Genomic DNA, 22,393 nt, shown 5'->3' with positions numbered 1-22,393 from the left:
ACAACGGATTTATTAATCCTACTAAATAATTATCAGTCATTCAGTCGCTGTGCGTATTTTGAGTATGAGGGAAAAAAATAATTTCCGTTGTCTACATACTTATCATACACGAACGCTTGATTGAAAATAGGAAGACAAAGCATTTCGAAATTTATGATTTTATATAAGATTTCTACTGCAAATATATATCAATATGTGATCGACAACGTCATTAAAAAAAACCTAATTTTTAGAGAGACTATGTTTTGAGTAGGTACCAGACTACTTATAAATTTCAATAAAATATATTGTAACCGTATTAGCAATAAATTGGATATCGAATGTCAAATTTCTGTATAATCCATATGTAAAGTAGCTGTAAAATTGAGTATGATAAAGGAATTACAGAAAAATATTGAGGATTTCAGCCCATCTTCTGATATAATAAGTAAAAGTATATTAATATGATAGGTATATAAATATTATATAATGCCTAGCAACACAATTTTTGACACTTGAGATAGTGAAAAAAATGCTCATTATTTTCCAGCACCCGAATCCAAAAATCACGACGGATCGTCTTTCGAGAGTGCATCGAGTATTTACTCCCTGGCACGCGTCGAAGCACTTTGCGAGGACATGGTGGTACCCTCGTCCTCTCCACCTCCGCCCCCGCACCATTGTCATGCTCCACACCCCATGCCGCCTTCTCATTCCGCCCCATCGCCCCGCGCCGCCGTCCCGACGCCCACACCAGTCAAGGAGGTCGCCCCCGCCGCCTCCGGTGAAGATGTTGAACCTAAAAAGAAAACTGACAAAAATAAAAGAGCAGCCAGCTCGAGCCCGAGTCATTCCAAGGTTAGGAACAAATTTATTTCTATGTTCGGTTCCCAGGTACCAAAATCATTTGGTACTTACATATTATTATCGTATTTTTTAATAACTATTTTAATATACCGGCCAATACTCATTATTTAGGGGCTTATACATCAAACTCACTTAAGATATTTAAATATGTCATATCCACACAAATTAAACAAAAACTATAAAATATTTAATATGGCAATATGCATAGTTAAATAATATTTCAGTTTTTTTCTAAAATCTTCATCTTATTCTTCGTTCATTTTGTTACAAGCTTAACAGAGTCTATTAATTATAATTGAATTTAAATTTAAATATTTTTCCTATAAATTATTTTGTTCTTTTACGTAATTTTACTGAATAGTAATAATTTACTATTCCATACTTTTTTTATTTAATACTTTTCCTACTGCAAAAGTCTTGAACCTTAAATGCGTATTTTTGTCGCCTATTCAGGCTTCAGGAAAAGACCCTCCCTCTCCATCTGGGAGTAGCAGTTCCTCAGGAAGCTACAGCCTAACTGGTAGCGCACCAGATGTTGGCCACAAGAAGAAAAGCTCGAGTTCCAATGGCAAAAGTAAACGAAGCTCTGAGGCATCCATATCGGCCGAGCCAAATCAACGTCCACCAATTGCCAGTCCAACTTTGGAACAGACCGTTCCTGTTATCAAGGTTTCAAGAACTAGAAATTATGTAACAAAATGCCTTCCTTCCTTTTTACTTCATTTTATTATATCTTAATTATTTTTAAGTTTTATAGAAATATTTTTAAAACCCTTTTCTTGAAACTAGAGCTAGAACAATATACCCCTAATCAAACACATACATATTAAATGCATATTTCACATTTGTTATTCTACAAAATATTTTTTTTTGAGTTATGTCTATTCCTTAAGAAACGGTTTTAACAATCCGGGTTGCATTTTTTGGGTAAATTTTAAATGTATTGTAAATAAATACAAATCACAAAGATAAACTTTAATTTAACGTTTAAAAAAACTATTCCTAAGTAAATAAAGAAATTGCCCAAGAAATTCCAATGCCCACCCAACTCGATTACTTGTGAATAATGTAATTTTTAGATTTTAATATTTTAGTAAGTATATCAAAAATAATAAAATTTTAATCTTTATCAATTATGTATTTACCTTAGCATTTATACACAGCCTGAAGATACTGAAAGGTGAAACCGATTTCTTTAGAATAGTGCATCACTATCATCACAATACCTTTAGTCGATAGTACTATTTTCCACATGAAAAGTCAGACCGTAATTTTGCTCATTCAAGTCACCTAGTAAAATTATTGATTTAGATCAATACCTATTACTTGTAATGCAGGTGAAAATATTTGTAAATCTAGTTCTCGTACCTAATCATAATATGATAATATTTTGTTATGAGGCAATATTAAATAAAAATATCACTATGCTGGTTATAACTTATTAATTACGATATTTAAAGATTTATTTATCTCCGAGTAAGTATATTAGTATATTTTTGTATTTCGAAATGATTATGCTATATTATGATAAATAAAATTCAAGAAATTCAATGAAATACGAGAATAATTAGTTTATGATGTGTTTTTTTGTATACAATATTTAATTTTCACTTAATTGATTATTATAGTTGGAATGGTGACATAAATTGTTGAAAGTTTTTTTCAATATTGTTTTCAGGGTGAATCTATATCAGATGACGAAAGAAGTGGACATTATTCTTCTTCAGGATATTATGAAAGTCCTGTTGAAGATGATGATGATGACGGAGGCTTAAGTAAGATATTTTAATTGAAAACTAATCGCATATTGATTGAATTAGATTTATTTTTTATAGAAATACTTAGATTTAAAACATATCATAATTTATTGACGTTATATATAAATTTAATTGAAGTTAGTTTAGATAAATAAAGTGATTAATAATTTAAATTTTCATATTAAAATAAAAGAAGATTTTCATTTTTTTTCCAAATAGACAAACAATCGAACGGTAAGTTTTGTAAAATAGTAAAACAATATTATGAAAAAAATACTTATCTATATAATAGCGTAGATCCATATTTTCATATTGAGTTGACTGGTGTTTATCTAGTAGAACTGCATTATAACAGTTAAGAAATAAAGTTTCAGTTAATTTGTCAATTTACGACTTAATGGTGGTGAGAGTCATTTCAGATTAATAACCCATCTCCATAACAATCCATGGTTAATAACCGAAATACCTATCATCATTGTTAAATTTAAAAAAAAAGCAAATCAATTAACTCTTTATTTCAAAACTTGTATTCAGAGTCCGGTAGAGAAATAAGATAGTATTAAAATACTTAACTATTTACCATTCTACTCTCCTACCATATTCTGTATTATGTTTTTCTTCGGTCAAGAAACGTATTTTTTCAGATACATTATATACATAGTAGATTAAAAAAAATCATTACCCATCATTACTAGTAGGTATAATATTATTCATCTACTTGACTGCACCGTTCTATTAGTTTAAATAATATCCAGCATATTCATAATCATTATAAAGCGTTTCTTATTTCTCTTTTCTTATTATATCAGTACATAATATCTACTTATATAATTTATATCTATTTACATATTTTGATGTAATAATCTGTAATCGTTATAAATTATTTTAAATAACTCAAATTTTCTTTAGTTGTTATTTAAAAATTAGAACATTTTCGTATAATTTTCATAAGTAAGCACGTATGTATTAAAATTATGAATTATGATACCTTGGTATCAAAGTGGGACAAACGCCACCTCCCACTAAATTCATGTTTTAATTGATTATGGTTGTGTAAGTGATGCTTTTTTCAAAAAATCCACCGAAAGTATCAAAAACGGTACTTTTCATAGAGATTTTTGAGTTTAAAGTTGGTATGTTATATGAAAAACGGACACTTTTCATACATGTTTGTGAGTCTCCTGTAAAATTTTGTAAATGGTTTATGTCCCACTTTGATACCAAGATACTCATTTGTACGCATACAATATATTTTGTCATAAAATTAATTTCCGCAATTTAATAATATATTCTGCCGTAGTATGTAGATAATGCTTATTTGAGTGTTTTCATGTTAATTGTTTCAGCTTATAAATACTCTCAAAAGTATAAAAGCTCCAACAGGCCATGGACAGCCGATGAAAGAAGACGCAAAAGAAAAACATTCACACTGGATTTTGCAAACAAACCGCAAGATGAACCATCAACATCGCCACAACAAGAAGCATGGGGAAGAAGATCATCGATGATAGCCGAAAACATAGGACAATCAAGAACTCCCATTTCTCATGACAGAAGCCTTGAAGAAAAACCCCAAACTAGCATATTTATTAAAAAGAGTCCCAGCTTTCCAGAAAAATCTAAAATGGCCTCATCCCCAAAAAGTCAAGCAGAAGCAGAAAAAACATTCAGAGAAAGAGATTTCGAAGCCAAAAGATTAGCGGATAGAGAAAGATTTTTGAAAAGAAAGTCTAAAAGTCGCAGTCCTGTCCAGGGAAAAGGAAAAGAAATTGCACCTAGTCATTCAAGAAGTCAAGGTTTACTTATGGAAACATTGAGAAGACAAGAAGTTTTAGGGAAAAATGGTAAAGTGCAATTGAATGTTTTGACATCTGATGACTCAAGTGAGCAATATAGAGCAGAAGGTTTGTACCAACTTACTATTACTTGCTTATTATTTATTTACAATCTGATATACAAGTGTGATGAAAAAGTGTTATAAAACAATATTTTATTTTGTTCGCAGCAAGTGGAACTAATGGAAACATATCACCGAGAAGACATAGGCGACCTAGAGAGAGTCCCAGAAGAAAAACTGGTGCTAACTTACTCAACGCGAAATCACCGACTTCTGCTTTCAATGCAAGCCAAGCTTCTCATAGGTATGACAAACTAGACTACTACTATAATCACACTATATAAAAAGCAAGGACATGGTTATTAATATTTCTAAAAAAAAACATGTGTATGGTAATACATTCCTTCGTTTTTATATAAATTGTAAAAAACCTAGTTCTTTTATTTATGATTATTTTCATCCCAGAATCGTAATTCTCTCACAAACATCAGTACAGTGTTCTTAAATCGTGGAAAATCAGAAAAATAAAATTTCATTCTCAACTAATCAAATTATGGGAAAAATAAAACAGATTATTTTGTTTTTCCAAACTCTTAAATTGTGATAAAAAGTAATATTGTTTAACAATTCTTTCACGAATTAGTTATATATGAGTATACTGTATTGGTAAGAAGGTCACTTCTTCGTCGTACTTGCGCGACTATAAATATTTTTAAGTTTTCTATTATTATTTCGTATTGTATTATAGTTAATTTCGCAATGTATTGTTTTCTTTTATGCTATGTATATAATATGTATCCATTCTACATGGTTATTCCTTATCAGTAAATAGGAACGCATAATATATTATATTCTACTGTCGTTAATATAAAATGTATAATTTATGGTAGTAATAATTAATAATAAAAAAAAATTTATTATATCCGTTAGTTTCAAGTTTATTCAGATTTATTGGCGAAACTGCGAAAAAGTTTGAAAAGCTCTGAACTAGACTACATTATAACTACCCATAATATTAAAGAATTATTTTTGTATCTTACAGAATGCTTTTTGTATTTTTAGAATAAGGAAAAAAAGCGGATCGAATGAAAGTGTATCATTACCAGGAAGTTTGCCAAGAAGAAGATCATCCATTCAACCAACAAAAATTATAAGTTCCTTAGAAGCGGAAGATATAGGTTACTAATAATTATTTAATTACATAAAATAATTAGTTGGTAAATTTTATTAAAGGGAAATGTAGTGGTATTACATCTAGTGACAAGATACGAAATTTATTACAATTTATTGATAATTATTTGATTTTTGTGATCACTTAATTAACAAGTTTTTATTTGTATTATAGAAACGTCCCTTACGTCAGCGGGATACAGACTGAGCCCATTAAAATATGTCACCGCTTCGGGAGATAGTTCTGGGAAGCCCCGAATTCATAAAAAAGGTAAATATTAATAAACCATTTCTTTTATTCAATGAATAATTCACTAGATTTTGAGAATGTAACATTCCATATATTGAATATACATAACTTGAAAACACCTAATATATTATATACCCACTAGAAAAAATCATATTTAAAAAAAAATACGAAACTCGATGGGATTTGATCCCCTATATCCATTGGTGTCGCGCCAATCTGTGTACTGGTGGGTATAATATCTGAGGTGTTTCCAAGTTATGTATGTTCAATATAATATGGAATGTTACATTCTCAAAATCTTGTGAATTATTTGTTGAATTATAGAAATGGTTTATTAAAAATTATTAGCATGTTCAAGTAGACGTTATAACCAAAATATTTGGCGTGAGACAGGCGTCGGTTAGTACTTAAAGTAATTAATATTGCTTGATTTAGCACATAAAAACCAATAGTCAATAATAACGCAATCTGATAAGCATTTACAGTACGATATACTAGTTTAAATTGTCGTAATTAGATAGGAGGCTCGTAGCATAATTGGTTAATGCACAGATTGGCGCGACACGGGTTCAAATCCCGTCATATGTTTTTTTCTCTAATAGGTATATATTTGAAGTGTTTTCAATTTATGTATATTCAAATATTAATAAACCTGATTTGATTATTATTTATTATGGTAGTTTTATGTGCGTAAAGGCCCGAAGCGCTCATAGGTTTGAAAGTCCTCTTGCTAACATTTTTCCAATTCGATTAGCGACCATTCGATATTAATAGCATAATAATATTTATTTTTATTATTTGATCAATTTTTTACACTCAAATCAAAGAAAAGACAGGCGGATAATCATAGCTGCATTTACTATATTAATCAGTATCATGAAAATGTCAGATTTAGATTTTCGAGTTAGCAATGTTAATTAATATAACAAATTTAACTATTTCATACAGGTGGAAGTCCTGATACGAAACCCAAAGCCATGTCAGCTGAGTCACTCCGGTCAGTGAGTCCAGGAAGTGACAGTGTTTTCTACAGTGAAGCAGCGGACCTGGCGACAGGAAGTGGGGGAACAAGCAGTGGTGCCGCCGCAATAGGAGTCGCTGCCACCAGCGTTCACTGCCATCACTGTGGGAAACAGGTGGATATCATCACAGCTGAAGATGCTTCAAGCCCACATTTTAAGGTAGGTACAAATCACTTAATAATTTTTGTCAAAAATGTGCTACATTAAAAAGTCTGTAAGAAATAATTTAGGAAATGCTCATATCGTAACAAAAAGTTCATTGTGTAGACGAAGAATTTCTTTCAAGGTTACAATACGGATGGTTAGCAAAATAGGCACCGACAATTGCATTCTATTCCGACCGATCTAAATGTTTATAATATTGACTTTTGTAAACCATTAATTATTTAAATTCACAAAAGTGATTTAAAAATACCTATACCACTTCTCCATGTTCGATTCTTAGAGGATAATAATATGCGCCACCATAGAGTGGAGGTTGTATAAACAGATTTTCTTTTTACGAGAAATAGATGTTAGCCACTTGCTTAACCTATTAGTTCCATACTCTGACTCTAAACGCAAATTAAAAAAACAATATATGTATTTTCTAGACCCAGGATTCTAACCTGGCACTCACGACATTATAGGTCGATGTTTAAGCCGATCGGGCATCGTGCGATCGAAAAAATATTTCCTCGGCTAATTTTGCTAGAACAACCTCACTAAAAAATATAAATTGGTACTTAACCATAAACCATCCAGCTCAATTTACTTGTGAACTAAAGAAACCGTTTCCATGTGTCTGGTTTACAGGCCAAACGTCATGACGACTGATCTTCTGAGTATTCAAATTCTTATGGATTTAAGTTTTGTACTAGGTATTCCATTTGAGTTTAAATTCAAATTTCATCAAGTACCCTCAGTCAGTAAAACTGGTTAATTATAAAATGCTGTTTCTAACTTAGGGAACGTATCAAGAAGAGCAGCCGGACATAGTTCAGCCACCAGCGGGATTTGCTGATTCCCCAAACGGGGTGCGCCCTCTTGCCAAACACGGAAGACTCTACAAGAAACTCGAAAAGAGATTCCGTTCCGAGGAGAGACAACACGCGGAGAAAAGACATCACCATCGCTACAGGCAAGACGTCAGGGCGAAGGTATACATACTTTTATCATCACGAGTACACTGCAATAAAACATTATTTCGTCAATTTTAGGTATTGCGTAAATGCACGGAGGCTAGAAATATTATATGTCCGCACCCATGTCTTGAATTATAATGCATCCAGTCACCGCCATCTTTAGATTAATAAAGCCTGAGCATAACTTTCTTGCACAAGCAACGAGTGGTCTACTGCCATACTATGTATTGATAACGTACTTTCAAGCAGAGTTTGGTATTCTATAATGACAGAAGAGTATAAATATGTTATTAGTTATTGTCGTTTAGAAGCGACTGTCACATTGACAAATGTCGTAGTGTATTATGATATTATTATACATAGGAGAAGTTTACTTACTTTGATTGTCACTTCCAATTATTAATAACACATAACAAGCAAATTCCAACGTTTCCAAGATACGTTAAAATAATCTGAAACTAACAATACTCCGACAAGTGAACACGACAGACGCGTCAGTATGAGCAATCTATAGACAATGACAGGTAATGACAGATCATCGATAGACAACGGGAGGGGCGAAAAGTAGTACCAGTCGTGTAATGTATCGGCTTTCTTCTTCAATGGGCAATGATCCAGTCCATGAAAAAAAGTGGTATATGGATACGTATGCGCCGACTGACGATTGAGTTAATATATATATATATATATATTAAAAAATTCTCTACCCCACTGGATTGCGTGAATCCTTATGCCATCCTCACTTACGTCACAAATACACACATTTGACAACGCGCGCATAACGTAGTCTTATCTTGTATTGCCACTAAAATACCTAGAATGGAGGGGTCTTAATCTATAAATAAATGAATAGTGGTCATTAATTAAATATATCTCTATTCATATTATATCGACATCGAAAGAATTCATAAAAACGTATTTAAAATATAATTTTAATACCAATATCAAAAAATATTACTCAGTTTCTAATAATACGTATAATGTATATCAGTGGTTCTCAACGGTACCGAAGAACCCTTGAGTTCCGCTGACGCATACACAAAAAGTTGCAAAAATTGACACACTTTTTCTAATTAATATCATGATTTTCACGTGACCTATTATATTTTTACCTTCCTAGGCCAAATCCTAAGTGGAAATTAGTATTTTTATAATAAAAATACTTATAATACGAAATAATAAATTTAAAAATATACACAGTGTTAATTTGTAGTCAGTAGGTCAGACAAACGTATAGGATAATGTTAATAAAATGTACTCATACGCATATATACGTAAAAATAATGGAAACATTTTATTTAAATATTTTTCAGATCATAAATTTAATATCGGTCTGTTATTTTGAACAGTTTTATATTTTGTGTTCCCATAATAATAATATGAATGAAGTCATGGGCGATACAAATATTTTGTTGGGTCACCACTAACTTTTTAGTGCGTAAACACTGTTTACGCAAACATTAAAAAAACATCTCGGTTGTATGACAATGTGGCATTTACAAATTGCTACGATTTATTATAAGAAATTATATTATCAAAGAAGCTTTGTACAAAATTTTAGAATTAACTGTCAGAAACTATTTAATAAAACACATTATTAAACCAAGCTTTAACATGCAGCCATATATTTTTAAAAAAACTTTGTAATTTTTGTTTCGATGCCATGTTTTCTTCTTTTATTATATTGAACTCTTGGCATTTATAATTTGTTAATTTAAACCCAAATTTACAAACACATTTAAAACTTCCCGGTAGATTTATACATGACTCACTGTCTTTGTCACAATTATCAATATTTTGTTGACATTCATCTATATCGATACATAAGCTGTCTTTAGAACTCCATTTAAACCCTTGTTCCATACAGTTACATGTAATATTCCATTTATTATATATGATACCTTGTAAATCTATATTATCAGATTTTTTAAATAAGCAAGTACGGTCACCGTCAATATTTTGTCTTGTACAAATATTTTCTTCATTATTTTTACACTCTTCTGCGTTATAAATATGTTTATTGGAGCAGCAAGTATCTGGACAGAAGCTATAAAGCGCGCAATTAAACGGGACATTATCATCAGCTCTCGGGTCATAGTTTCTCACGCCATAATCTCCATCGAAGCATGAAGCGAAATTGTCACACGGCTCATAAAAATGTGTCAAGTGTTTTTCTTCCCGCAACGTATACCAGCACATGTAATAAGAGGCAGCGGTCTTCCATTGATATCTTTCAATATTACTTTCAAATGGAGATCCGCCAATAATTTCCTTTGCCAAGCTTTTCATACAGTTTCCGTTCAAAACCTGAACGTAGTGCTTACTCAAATCTGCTTTGACGTCACTTCTCAAAAGAAAGTTTATGTCGTTTTCCCTTTGCAGAGGAGCGGTTATAACCACACTATGTAGATACAAAACACATTCTGTAAAATTTCTTTTACAATTTTGATGTAGCTTCCAGTTTATATCGTTGAGTGACGGTACTGGAAAATGTTTAAAATTAGTATACCCGTGTTCAATACTGCTGTATCTACGATCCCATTCTGTAAATTTATGGGAGCGTAAAAAGAAAGCGATATCTTTTAATGCTTCATTAACCCACTTATCATCAACGGTGTTTATATTTTTAAAATCATCATTTTTCACGGTATTCGCCAAACAAAATGTAAACACATAAAAGAATATTATCGTAAATATTTTACTGTTTTTTGACATGCTTACGGTATAATAACTCACAACTGTTTTGTTTTAAAATTTAAATTGCATTCTAATTTCAATTTTTTTTTTTTTGCATATAAAATGAGATTTCTGAATCACTATATTTTATTTTTTATTACAACGTTTTTATTAGCTCTTATTCTTGTTTGTCCGGTTGTTGTTTGTCCAGTACACATCTTGCAATCAATTGTTAACTAACTTTCCGACTAGCTAGACATTTGAAACTTTTAGAATATATCAGAACACGATGCCAATGCATTCTTTCAATACGTTTAGCCATCTTTAAGAAGAATTGAATTAATTTTCAGTTAATTCTCTTTTGTATGGAAATTTATTTCAGAAAAATCCGTAAAAAGTAAAAGACTATTATTGGTTGCTAAAGGGGTGGTCCTAGCAACTAAATTATTAATATATACATGCGTTACTATGGAAATCAAAATGACATTTTAGTATTCTATATTTGTTTGTTTTTTATTTACTTCATATCAAGTACAAGTTTGAGCATATTGAACATAATAATTCAACAGAAAATTTAAAAACGTTGTATTTAAAAAGTTCTTTTTATCTTGTAATTATTTTAAATTATTTTTATTTGTGTTTGTTATTAGACACGTATAAATAAAGAATTCTACAACAATTAATTTTATGGTAGTAAAATTGACATCTCGTCGCTGTAGGATTGGTTTCCCGAATAGACCAAATGTTCAGAAGACGAAAAACAAATTTCATAATCCTATATTTAAATACATGGAGATATTTAAATTGTTATTTTTACAGCATATGAATGATGTATTCATTGCCATTACAAAGTAATTTAAAAAAAGGGATGGTTCTCGTCCAATTAGATAAAAAAAAACATTCTGCATTAAGAGGTCGATTTCGACAAAAACGGATATTCGGGAAACCAATCCTATAGCGACGATCTGTTGAGTATGTGTATATAGCTTTATGACACAAGAAATTAAACGAAGTGGTAATCTTCGATATGAAACAATTTGTTTACTAAACACTTATCAGTAAAAAAAAAAATAGTGATGAAACTGAACAATATACTTATCACGATACATTGACAATGATTAAAACCGATTTTATTTACATAAATTAGAGGGATATCTGTCATGATCGTTGTTAAACTAAGTATGCACATTTTGTATAATATATTATTGTCACTCCATCATGAAGTTCAGTAACGGCAATGATGGGGTGAAAATTATAAATTTGTAGTCATTATTCGACCAGTGTTGCTTTTAATAATATATAACATATCGTACCCATGCATTTAATGAGTAAAATTCCGTTTACTTTATAGTATTTATAGAATGTGTTTAATCCATTATTTCTCTTTTTTCCATGGCAGTCAGAGGAAAGAAGTAAAGAGGAACATGACAAACACGAAATTAGACCAATGGCCCGGTCCACTGGAACGAGCCTCGATCGATTGAGGGCCGCGGAATCGAGCCCCAACATGGAAGCTGATGGTAATTTTATTAGGTTCATATTTTCATTGATCTCATTAATTTACCTTTACACTATTATAATTATACAACAAGAAGTATGTATTTTAAATTTGAGTATATTTATATTTATAACCTTCATACAAGAAGTAAACTATGGCTTGTTCAAATTTGGTGAATATCTGTTATTAGGTATAGATCCACCAGTATAAGTTTTCTGCTGAGTGAGGGCGCCATATGGTAGCATTTGACATATCATTAAACATTTTTTTATACTGTGATGAGCATAGTTCTAAATTCGAACACCTGACTATTTATGATGGTATATCTATATCAGTCGGGTTATTTTATTATACTTTGTAATAGTTGTTAGTAATTTACATAACTGTGTCATTCTACTGAATAAACGCTACTGCCGTGAAAACGACAATACGATCCACCACTATAAAAACGGTCGTTATCAAATGAGCTACTATGGGATGGGTATGACTAGTTATTACCTTCATCTTCTTTTTCCTACTACTACAACCCTACGTGTACCTTAGCTTCCTTGAACATCTTTCTCCAAAGCCATCTACTCCAGTTTAGGATACCCAAGGTCTTTCAAACCAATTCGATATTAACTCTCCGAGGTTGATAAGGTCTTCGTTTGCCTCCCGACATCCTAAACCACTATGCTTTTATCATGGGTGACTCGTTCATGATGTCTCAGCGATCCTATGATATCCAATTTGATGAACTGTACACATCTTATTTATCTTATTTTTTAATTATATTATTAATTTTGTCTCAATAGGAGATGAAATCGTATTTTTTTGTACTACAGATTTTTATATGCATACATTCAATGTACTATTTTTATTTTATTTGACAGACTGTGATGACCTGGAGAGTGATTGTGGAATTTATGCAGAGTCATATAAAAGCAGCTTCTGGATCTACATAGGAGACAATGAAGAAATGAACGCTTGGCAGCGACCTGATAAAGAAGGTACTCAATAGTATTTTTTCAAAATCTTGTATTTAAATAAACAATGCTTTGGTGAAATAAAATAAATCTGACACCTAGTTAATATCATAAAATTAACACATTTGCGTTTTCTTATCGAACATTCGAGATCATACTAAAATGAGAGTTAATCATAAATTTAAGATAATAATATATGCCACTTTTACTTTAATAATCAATACTGATTTTTTCACTCGGTATTTAGCACATTTTTTTTAAGTTTACGGTATGAAAAATACGTCATATCGGATTAAATATTATTTATATGTTGTGAATACCAAGTTATAATAGTAAACAGAATTGTTTTGTTTAATAAATTTATATATTTATAGACTTGTTTAATTAAATTTGTTTTTTTATATATAAATAATATTTCAAAAATACTATTGTAATAAAAGTACAATACAATTTGTACTCGATCCTCCATTTAAGGCAGATATTTTTTTTGGCATAATTTGTATAATGATATTCGACTTTAAAGCTCAATATATATTTAAAAAAAAATAAGCTTATTACTTTTAAATTAAAGAATAAAATTACCCTCTCTCTGGATCATGAATTTATATCACAAGAATAGCACAGATAATAAATACGAAAAATAATTTCTTTTATTTTGTTAACTGTCAATTCATGGTGGAACTGCATTGTATTGTTGTTTTAATTTAATACAACGCATTTTTTTTTGTAGTACTTATTCCACTTTTAATCAATAAATTAGGACCGGTTTCGTCCGCCTCAGAGGGACATTTTCAACTGAGCAACATTTTGAACTCAAACTATCAAATTGAACTAAGTTGAAAATGTCCCTCTGAGGCGGACGAAACCGGTCCTAATTTATTGATTAAAAGTGGAATAAGTACTACAAAAAAAATGCGTTTTTTTAAATTAAAACAACAATACGAAAAATAATCGTAGGTAGAGCCATTTTCCAAATATTTCCATTTCAGCTTTTAAAATATTCTGTATTTTTTTATAAAACAACACTGATAACATTTCTTTTGATTCCAAGGTTACTTGTGTGGTGTTTTTGTGGTTCACCCGATTTCTATACTATTTTGATATGATATTATAAGTACATAAGGGTAGAAAATCGTTATTCGTATAGCGCCATTTCTTCCACGTGAGCTATTTAAAAGAGCTTATATATCTATTTTGTATTTCTAACAATACATATACTTTCATTTCCATTTCCACTAAACTCTTAACATTTACCCCTTTTAGGTAATAAATTTACCAATGTTCCCAGGTTTTAAGGCGTAAAACGTATAGAATATATTTCTAATGTTTCATGCATGTGTGTATATTTGAATTTAGAAAGCATTAATGCTTACATTGCCTCGTTATATGTCATACGCTCGTTTCAATTATGTGCAGGAGATTCTGGTTCAATTATTAATCAATATTTGAATTCGATCAAAAATGGTTTTAAAGTTACCTAAGTATATATTATTATATTAATTATAACTTTATTTAAAAACAAAATATAACTTGCGTCGGTGACACACAGTTTTACTTTAACATTGTTACCTGACCTATAGCAACATGCTGAAAATATACTGTGCATTTTAAAAATACGTACATACTTATATAATGGCATAATGTTAGCTAGCAATTTAGAATAGGCGATACTAAACATTTTTAAAAGCTTTACTATTTTATTTGCGGCTCCAAAGAGAGTTTTCACAGTAAGTCACCGGTGTAAATATAATCCAATCACTTTGTTCGACAATGATTATGTCAGCGCCCTGGCGTGGGTATTTCATGTTTCTTCAGAGCCGCTGCAACAGCTGTTTTCAGCGTACATATTTCGCTGTGCAAATGTTTGACAACCATCTCGCTGTCAGAAATAAATCATTGCATATTTTTTTCGCTCGGTAATGAGACGTATTTACAAAAAAATGTGTACGTAGAATTTTTTTCTCTCGCAAACTTTTTCAGAAAAATAATGTACTAAGATATAATCAGTATTATTCGGTACCTACAGACAGTTTTTTTCACGCTAATTACATTTAAGATTTTTTCGATTATTACTCGTACCTATGTTTTCTGCTACTAAAGCTTGGCGGTCATTAGAAATTTGTGAACAAATATGATTACCTATTAATTATACTAGATCTTTTTCAGGCGGTGGTTTTCTGCTACCTTCCGTACCTTTTATAGTTTCAATTCTGCCCATGAATATCTGGTACTTAGTCCCACGAGTATGGCCGCTCGATGACAAAAGGCTTCCAAATTCAAAAAATAATAAATATATTAAATGATACCTTATTCGAGAGATTCATTTCAAAACTGGAACTGCGATATATTTTGGAAATAATTTTACCTAGTCTGTAATATTATATTAGGCTAGATATGGATTTGGAGAAGAGAAAGAAATTAATTATTATTATAACATGAGTTATACCAAGGTACCTACTTATATTTTATTAATAACAATTGTTAATGGGCCTCACCATTTTTAGAGGTTTAATATATAAATAGTTATATATTTTATCTATTGGGGCTCTAATTAGTTCTGCAAGTTGGGCACTCGTGTAGTTAAATCTGCCTATGTTATATACTTATTTCGTTTGAATAAAATAATATATTTTCACTTTTAGTTTAATCAACTGATACCTACTCTTGCTTAGTTAGTAGGTACAGCGGCATTTATATAATATCTGAGAGGCCGTGGGTCACCGGTTCAAGTTAAAGGGTCGTGAGTATCTGTTCAAGTGTAAGTTAACCGATAGGTAAGAGCTGCTAAAATCAGTCCAACTAGCTTTCGCGCATATTAGGCCATTCTACTCGCTAGCTTCAAATGCCAATTTTAATATTTTTTTCATAGCAATTGATCATGCTTTAAATTTTAAAATTATAAAGTTCGAATTTTCTATTTGTTATCGATTTCAGTGGGTCTATTCTATGCTTATCGACCGCTAAAGTGATAAAGTGATAAATATTATCAAACTTAGGGTAGGTTTGTATCAAAATATTAACACTTATTGTAACAATTACACGAAGCTGGTTTTTATTGTTGCAATAAGTGCTATATTTTAACAGCACCTATCTTGCTGCTGTTAAAATATCGCACTTATTGCAACAATAAAAACCAGCTTCGTGTAATTGTTACAATAAGTGCTAATATTTTTATACAAACCTACCCTAAGTTTGATACTATTTATCAATTTAGTGTTCGATAAGTATAGAATAGACCCACTGGAATCAAAAATGTTTTTTTTATCGTAATACAAAAATATAGTATGCAAAATAAAATAAATTAACCGTCAAATAATAATCAATGTCGAAATATGAAAATATGTCTCGGCTAACTTAATGTTACAAATCACGGTGTTAAAACTTTTGGCGCCCAATTATTTGAACATAATATATTTCTCTTTTTTATATATCATGGTTGTCAACTGAAAAATTATTAAGCGACACCAATTTTTTTATTAATACGATATTGCATAAGAAAAGAATGTATGGAATGCATACGCGATCAAAATAAATTAAAGCACATTTTTTTCAGATCCATGGCCAGTCGAACGAAATTTATCAAACCATCTTCTTATTACTTCTATTACTCGGATTTCATTCTATTTTTTTACATAATCAACTTTATCCACCATTTTTTTTGTATGAGTACCTATATTATAATCTGGTCTACGTTCCGGTTCAAATACAAATTTTAAAACAATTTATGTGTATTTTCCAGACCCAGGATTCAAACCTGAGATCCACGACATGATATTATGTCGATGCATTAGTTAATAATATTAGATGATTTTTAATAACTGAATTTAATAATCATATGTTTTAATTTTTAGAAAGTCATACATTTCTATTCGTTAAATAATATTATTTTAGTATTAACTGATATATCGTATTAACGAAATCTGCAACTTTATTCTAATTTATTGTTGTTTTTATTTAATAAAACGCAATTTTTTGTAGTACTTATTCCACTTTTAATCGATAGATTAGGACCGGTTTAGTCCGCCTCAGGGGGACATTTAACAAGTTGAAAATGTCCCTCTGAGGCGGACGAAACCGGTCCTAATCTTTTGATTAAAAGTGGAATAAGTACTACAAAAAAATTGCGTTTTATTAAATAAAAACAACAATACAATGCAGTTCCACCATGAATTGACAGTTACCAAAATAAAGGTAATTCTAATTTAAACAAAAAGTTCTAAATATTTTAAAAATAAAGTTCAATTTTATATTCAATATAAATAATTGTTATAATATGTATGGTTATAATAGATTATTCAATAAAATTTGGCATATAGATTCTTTTAATATTATCAAAATAAAAGAAGAAGGTTAGTTTACTAATTTTGCAAAAAATCCTCAAAATTATTGTATATTGATTAACAGATGATAGGAGCCAAGAAGGCGAGGACGACGACTCCCGAAGAGATTCGACTGAATCCGAGCACGAGTTCCGAAAAAAATACCAAGCAATCACGCACAGGATGGTCCACAGAAAATCCTGCATAGAGATGTACAAAAGACAATCTTCAAATACTTTTGGTGAGTCACTTTATACTATGCATGTAAAATTTGTCAAGGTAAATAAAAGCTTTGAAAGCTCTGAAGCTTCCTCAAATATCTCCGAAGGCGGTGTAAGTATAATATGCACGTGGTGGGCATGCAATTGAAATTCCATCAAGAACACGGTAAGAATGCATGCAACGAAGCATTACTGGGTGAGTTGAAATATAACGAGCAACACATGTTAGCGCACACCTACAAAAATACATTACATCGATATATTTCTTGAAGATAAAATCAATAAGTACATAATTCGGAATATTTCAGAAACATACCCATTAGAAAAAATACGTATTCGAGCCATTGTGGTTTAAAATTTAGCAACTTGTACCATACCTTATCATTACGAAATTAACTAATAACTATGCGCCCGAGGTATATCAACTTTTGTTAATATCACCAACCATCTTTCCTCCATTTCTGCTTAATCCCTTACTTATTTATGTAAATTACAATCTACTGTACTTATAAAAATATTATGCCATATATCGTATAATAATAAGTTATGAATATATTATTATGCACAATATATTAGTAGTATCAAATATGACTTTAGTGTTAACATCAACTATTCAAAACTTTATCTAGAGAGCAAATCGTTTCATCTAAATGAAAATAAATTAATAATATACGCGTGCAAATACTACAGACCAGATGTGTGCATTTGCATAGTAAAACTATAGATTTAATTTATTAATTGTTATTAGGAAAAAAGAATAATTATTATTATATTAATTTTGAATGCTACAATATGCCATGCGGCCAATGGTGTATTGAAACAGTATTGAAGTAGTATAAGTGAAACAATCACATAGACACACATACTTTTAGGAAATCACATAAATTTATTATGACCTCACCGAAGATCGAACTCGGAGCCCCCGGGTGAGCCTTACGCACGGGACTACGAGACTAACACCATCAACAACATAGCTCTACATCTACATCCCAACGTGGACTGTCATTTTTCAGTTTTTACACTATTTTTTTTTTTATTCATACCACTAGATGTATTTATTTACAATGATAATATTGCCTCTTTAAGTCGAAAGCATAATAACATTCAAACTCAAAATATTTTATGTAAGTAATGCATTTGTATGAAGGAGTACAGTTATAAATATGAACATGTGTATTATAAATATACGATAAAAACATTAAACATTTTATAGTCAAATGAAACATTAAGCTTCACGAAATACAAAAACACTACATGGTCGATAACCTTAATGAAAATCTCATTATGTAACAAGCTACTTTACATTGTGTGTATTTTCAATAATATAGGAATGTCACATTTTCAAATTTTTTGAATTATTTCTTGAATAAAAAAATAATTTATTTTATTTACCTGTGCGATTTACATTTGTATTCCAGTTATGCTAATTTACGTCGATTCTCCCACCTCTGCACTACATTATCGCAATAATGAGATAATTCAAATTAAAAAATTGGACAATGATGCCTTAGCTAAATAAATTCTAGTCAGAGTTTACAGTAGGTATTGGTTTCTTACATGGCTACCTTTACTTAGTAATTTTCTATAGATGGACACTTATATTATAAATTACGGTATACGTATAACAGATATTATGGATTTACTAAATCTGATGGGTTTACTAAACATGATTTAAATTATATTCTAAAAATACACTTGCATGTAGATACTTATTTTAATCAGTAAATATGTACGTCAACAATAATTCATGAGTTATTCCACAATATAAATACAATTTAATGCTCAACAACACTTCACAAATATCGATTTATTTCGCAAGGTCATCAAAATGTAATCGGTCATACAAATATAAAAGCGGCGCGCCGTCGGCATCTTTTTGCTTTCGCTGGTGACGTCGCGACGTCCATTCCCGTTCCCCGCAGAGCTTTCAAGTTGTTCCCCTCGCCAATCAGTACAAGCGGCGCTCAAACAAACGGAATTCTACTGACGTTGTCGCCTATATTTAGTACATCAAGTTTAGTTTAGACCAGTTAAGTGTGTCTGTACTGTTTACACTTCAACTAATCGTCATATATATGCCAAAGGTATTAAGTATATCTTTAACAATAATTAAGGTAACAGAAACCCTACGATAAAATTTGGCAATCAGCCAATCCCTAGCATTTTAATAGGCGAAGAATGTCAATAATTTTTATTTTTATTCGTAGACGATGGTGTAAAAATAATTTTAAATGTTTAACGACAAACAGTGTATTTGAAAAAAAACACATTTACATATTTGACACCGGAAAACATAAATAATTACTTTAAATATTTAGTACTCCAACCCATTATTATTTTCAGAATTATAAAAATACTTGAAATATTATTACTATTTATTTCAACAGTATCTACCTGAAATATTTGCTGCTACAAAACTCGATACTTTTAATCATGGGCTAATAATCTTTTCTCAAATTCAAATTCAAATTTATTTATTTTACATATAATGAACATAACAAATTATAAATTCAAAGCATTCACGACATGACATAAAATAAGTGTTAATAATTTTAAAAATAAAATACCGAGAAGTGTTAGTTAATAATACAATAGGTAATAAAATAAGAAAAGAAATAAAATAAAATAACAAAAATAACAAAGTAAAAGTAGATGGAAGCACACAGAGTGAATTTTGATAGACCCTATCTTAAAAACTTATAAAACAACGTCCACCTAAATTCACCCTCACGTAAGTGGAATATATCAATATCCGAAGCGATTTCATTAAACATGGTTATTGTCCTCCTAATTGGCATTACTAATGGCAGGTTAGTTCTGCACCGTGGGAGAACAAACAACGGATGCCCTCGATTCCTAAGGTAATTATCAGAGACACACAAGCCAACACCACCAAGAATGGCAGAGTTCTCATTTACGCCGCGTATAAGTCTGAGAAAATATGTAGCTAAATAAAGATCCTTTCTAATTTTTCAGCTACAGTATGTAAGCATCCCTAAGAGAAAATCAGTCGGATAGAGCCACGGATAATATCCATACAGCCGAAAGTAAAGGAGTCTCAAAAGTTTCTTTTGTGTGCCACATCCCTAGAAATTGTTTGACTAATGTTCGTATTCCATAAAAAGGTATTATATTGAAAATAAATACCTACATATGTTTAACTTATTAATCGTAAACCATACATAGTGTATAAATTTAACTAACAATAAACTTTGAATTCAGACTGTTTATAAAATCCAAATATATAACTAGTTAAAATTAATTCTACTGAAATCAATCCCAAAAATGAACATAAAAGTTAATGAATTCTTTATTTTTCATTCATTATTAATTTTATCAAAACGTGAATCTTACTTATTGCGATATTAATATATGAATTAAGGCGACTTAATTGATAAAAAAGAACTGAATCCAGATTCATACAAATGTGTATGTGGATGCAAATATGAGGACAAAACGTATTTTTCTGCAACGTCTTGAGAATATAATATTATCCAGTGCTTAATACCAAAACTCATATAAATATTTCAAATTGGATCTCAATACATTCCAATTATGCATACAGCGTGTAGCATACCTACATGTTTTTTTCTCTCAATGTCTCATGAAATTCCATATTGCACCCTTAACGGGCTCAAGCACCGCATGTTGGGAACCTCGGGATTAAGTGTATGTGTCATAATAATGCCTACAATAAATTATAACGTAATCTTCGAATGACATAATATTATCACAAAATTATGAGTGCAAATAGCGCTTACGCCTCTTTTAACTCTTTTTAAGGAAAACTACCTTTTTTAATAAGCATAGACTCTTACAAATGTGTGTAGTTGTCATCTCTTTTCAGTAGGCATTTCCATATGTAATAAGTCTTTGTTATCGGAAATCTTCTTTTACATACCAATCCTCGTAGTCCAATACGTAAGGCATTGACTGATCTAGGCCCTACGGGTTGATTCCTTCTAATGACACAATACATATTATGTTTGTAATTTTCTAGCTGTTCTGTGATGGTATCATTATTTCCATAGGGCATATTGGCCAGCTATATTATTAGAAAGAAAAAAAAATCGTATAATATATTTAGATTCAAATTTCAAAGAACGATTAACTCAAAAAAAATAATTACACTTACGACTAGTTAGACTGGGGTTAAGTAAGAACAAACTATAACGATCTAAAAGACTAGAAACCATATTCCACCCTAAGGGTTTCAAATAGATTAATTAATTTCTTTTATTTTACAAACAAACGTTTTACCACATACTTTTTATGTGAATAATGAAATAAATAAACAATAAACATATTATAAAACCGTTTTGTTATTAGATGTATCAATATCAGTCAATTAGGTGATGGCTGTAATCAAATTAGCAACTCACTTTCAATACTAACCAACTAGTGCACTAAGAGGTATATGGCAGAGAAGTACTTAGGAATTACTTTCGTAACATAACATATAAAAAAATGAAAGTTACTGAGTAACAGTAAACAGTATAAAAACAATATTAAATCTTAGTTGTAGTATATTTGCAAAAATCGATATGAATTTACATATATTATATAATTCAAACATATTATGGTTTTAATATATGGATATGGATAAAGTTCTCAAATGATTTTATATATAGATAGATGTAGACAATTATTGTTGTTTTTTTATTTTATTTCTTTCGTATAAAACTATTTTTGCTTTGTTTTTTTTCTC

General features: G+C 30.5%; 1 protein-coding gene across 1 annotated transcript in view; it reads left to right on the top strand.

Moving 5' to 3' along the window:
- Positions 1–18,615, top strand: part of LOC147068395 (uncharacterized) — a 65,727-nt gene extending 47,112 nt beyond the window's left edge. Inside the window, exons 14-26 of the mRNA XM_085952978.1 lie at positions 530–837; positions 1,300–1,515; positions 2,525–2,621; positions 3,950–4,507; positions 4,609–4,744; positions 5,503–5,618; positions 5,786–5,881; positions 6,809–7,041; positions 7,830–8,021; positions 12,082–12,202; positions 13,053–13,169; positions 17,550–17,705; positions 18,542–18,615. Of these exons, the coding sequence (XP_085809104.1) occupies positions 530–837; positions 1,300–1,515; positions 2,525–2,621; positions 3,950–4,507; positions 4,609–4,744; positions 5,503–5,618; positions 5,786–5,881; positions 6,809–7,041; positions 7,830–8,021; positions 12,082–12,202; positions 13,053–13,169; positions 17,550–17,705; positions 18,542–18,615 (2,420 nt within the window). The remainder of the gene's footprint in view (positions 1–529; positions 838–1,299; positions 1,516–2,524; positions 2,622–3,949; positions 4,508–4,608; positions 4,745–5,502; positions 5,619–5,785; positions 5,882–6,808; positions 7,042–7,829; positions 8,022–12,081; positions 12,203–13,052; positions 13,170–17,549; positions 17,706–18,541) is intronic.
- Positions 18,616–22,393: the final 3,778 nt, after the last annotated feature.

The sequence above is a fragment of the Rhyacophila brunnea genome, unplaced genomic scaffold (assembly GCF_057557595.1).
Source record: "Rhyacophila brunnea isolate RB1 unplaced genomic scaffold, BYU_Rbru_1.0 scaffold_3, whole genome shotgun sequence".
In the NCBI taxonomy this organism is placed as follows: Eukaryota; Metazoa; Arthropoda; class Insecta; order Trichoptera; family Rhyacophilidae; genus Rhyacophila; species Rhyacophila brunnea.
The sequence above is the reverse complement of the archived record's forward strand: the minus strand, read 5'-3'. Positions and strand labels throughout refer to the sequence as shown.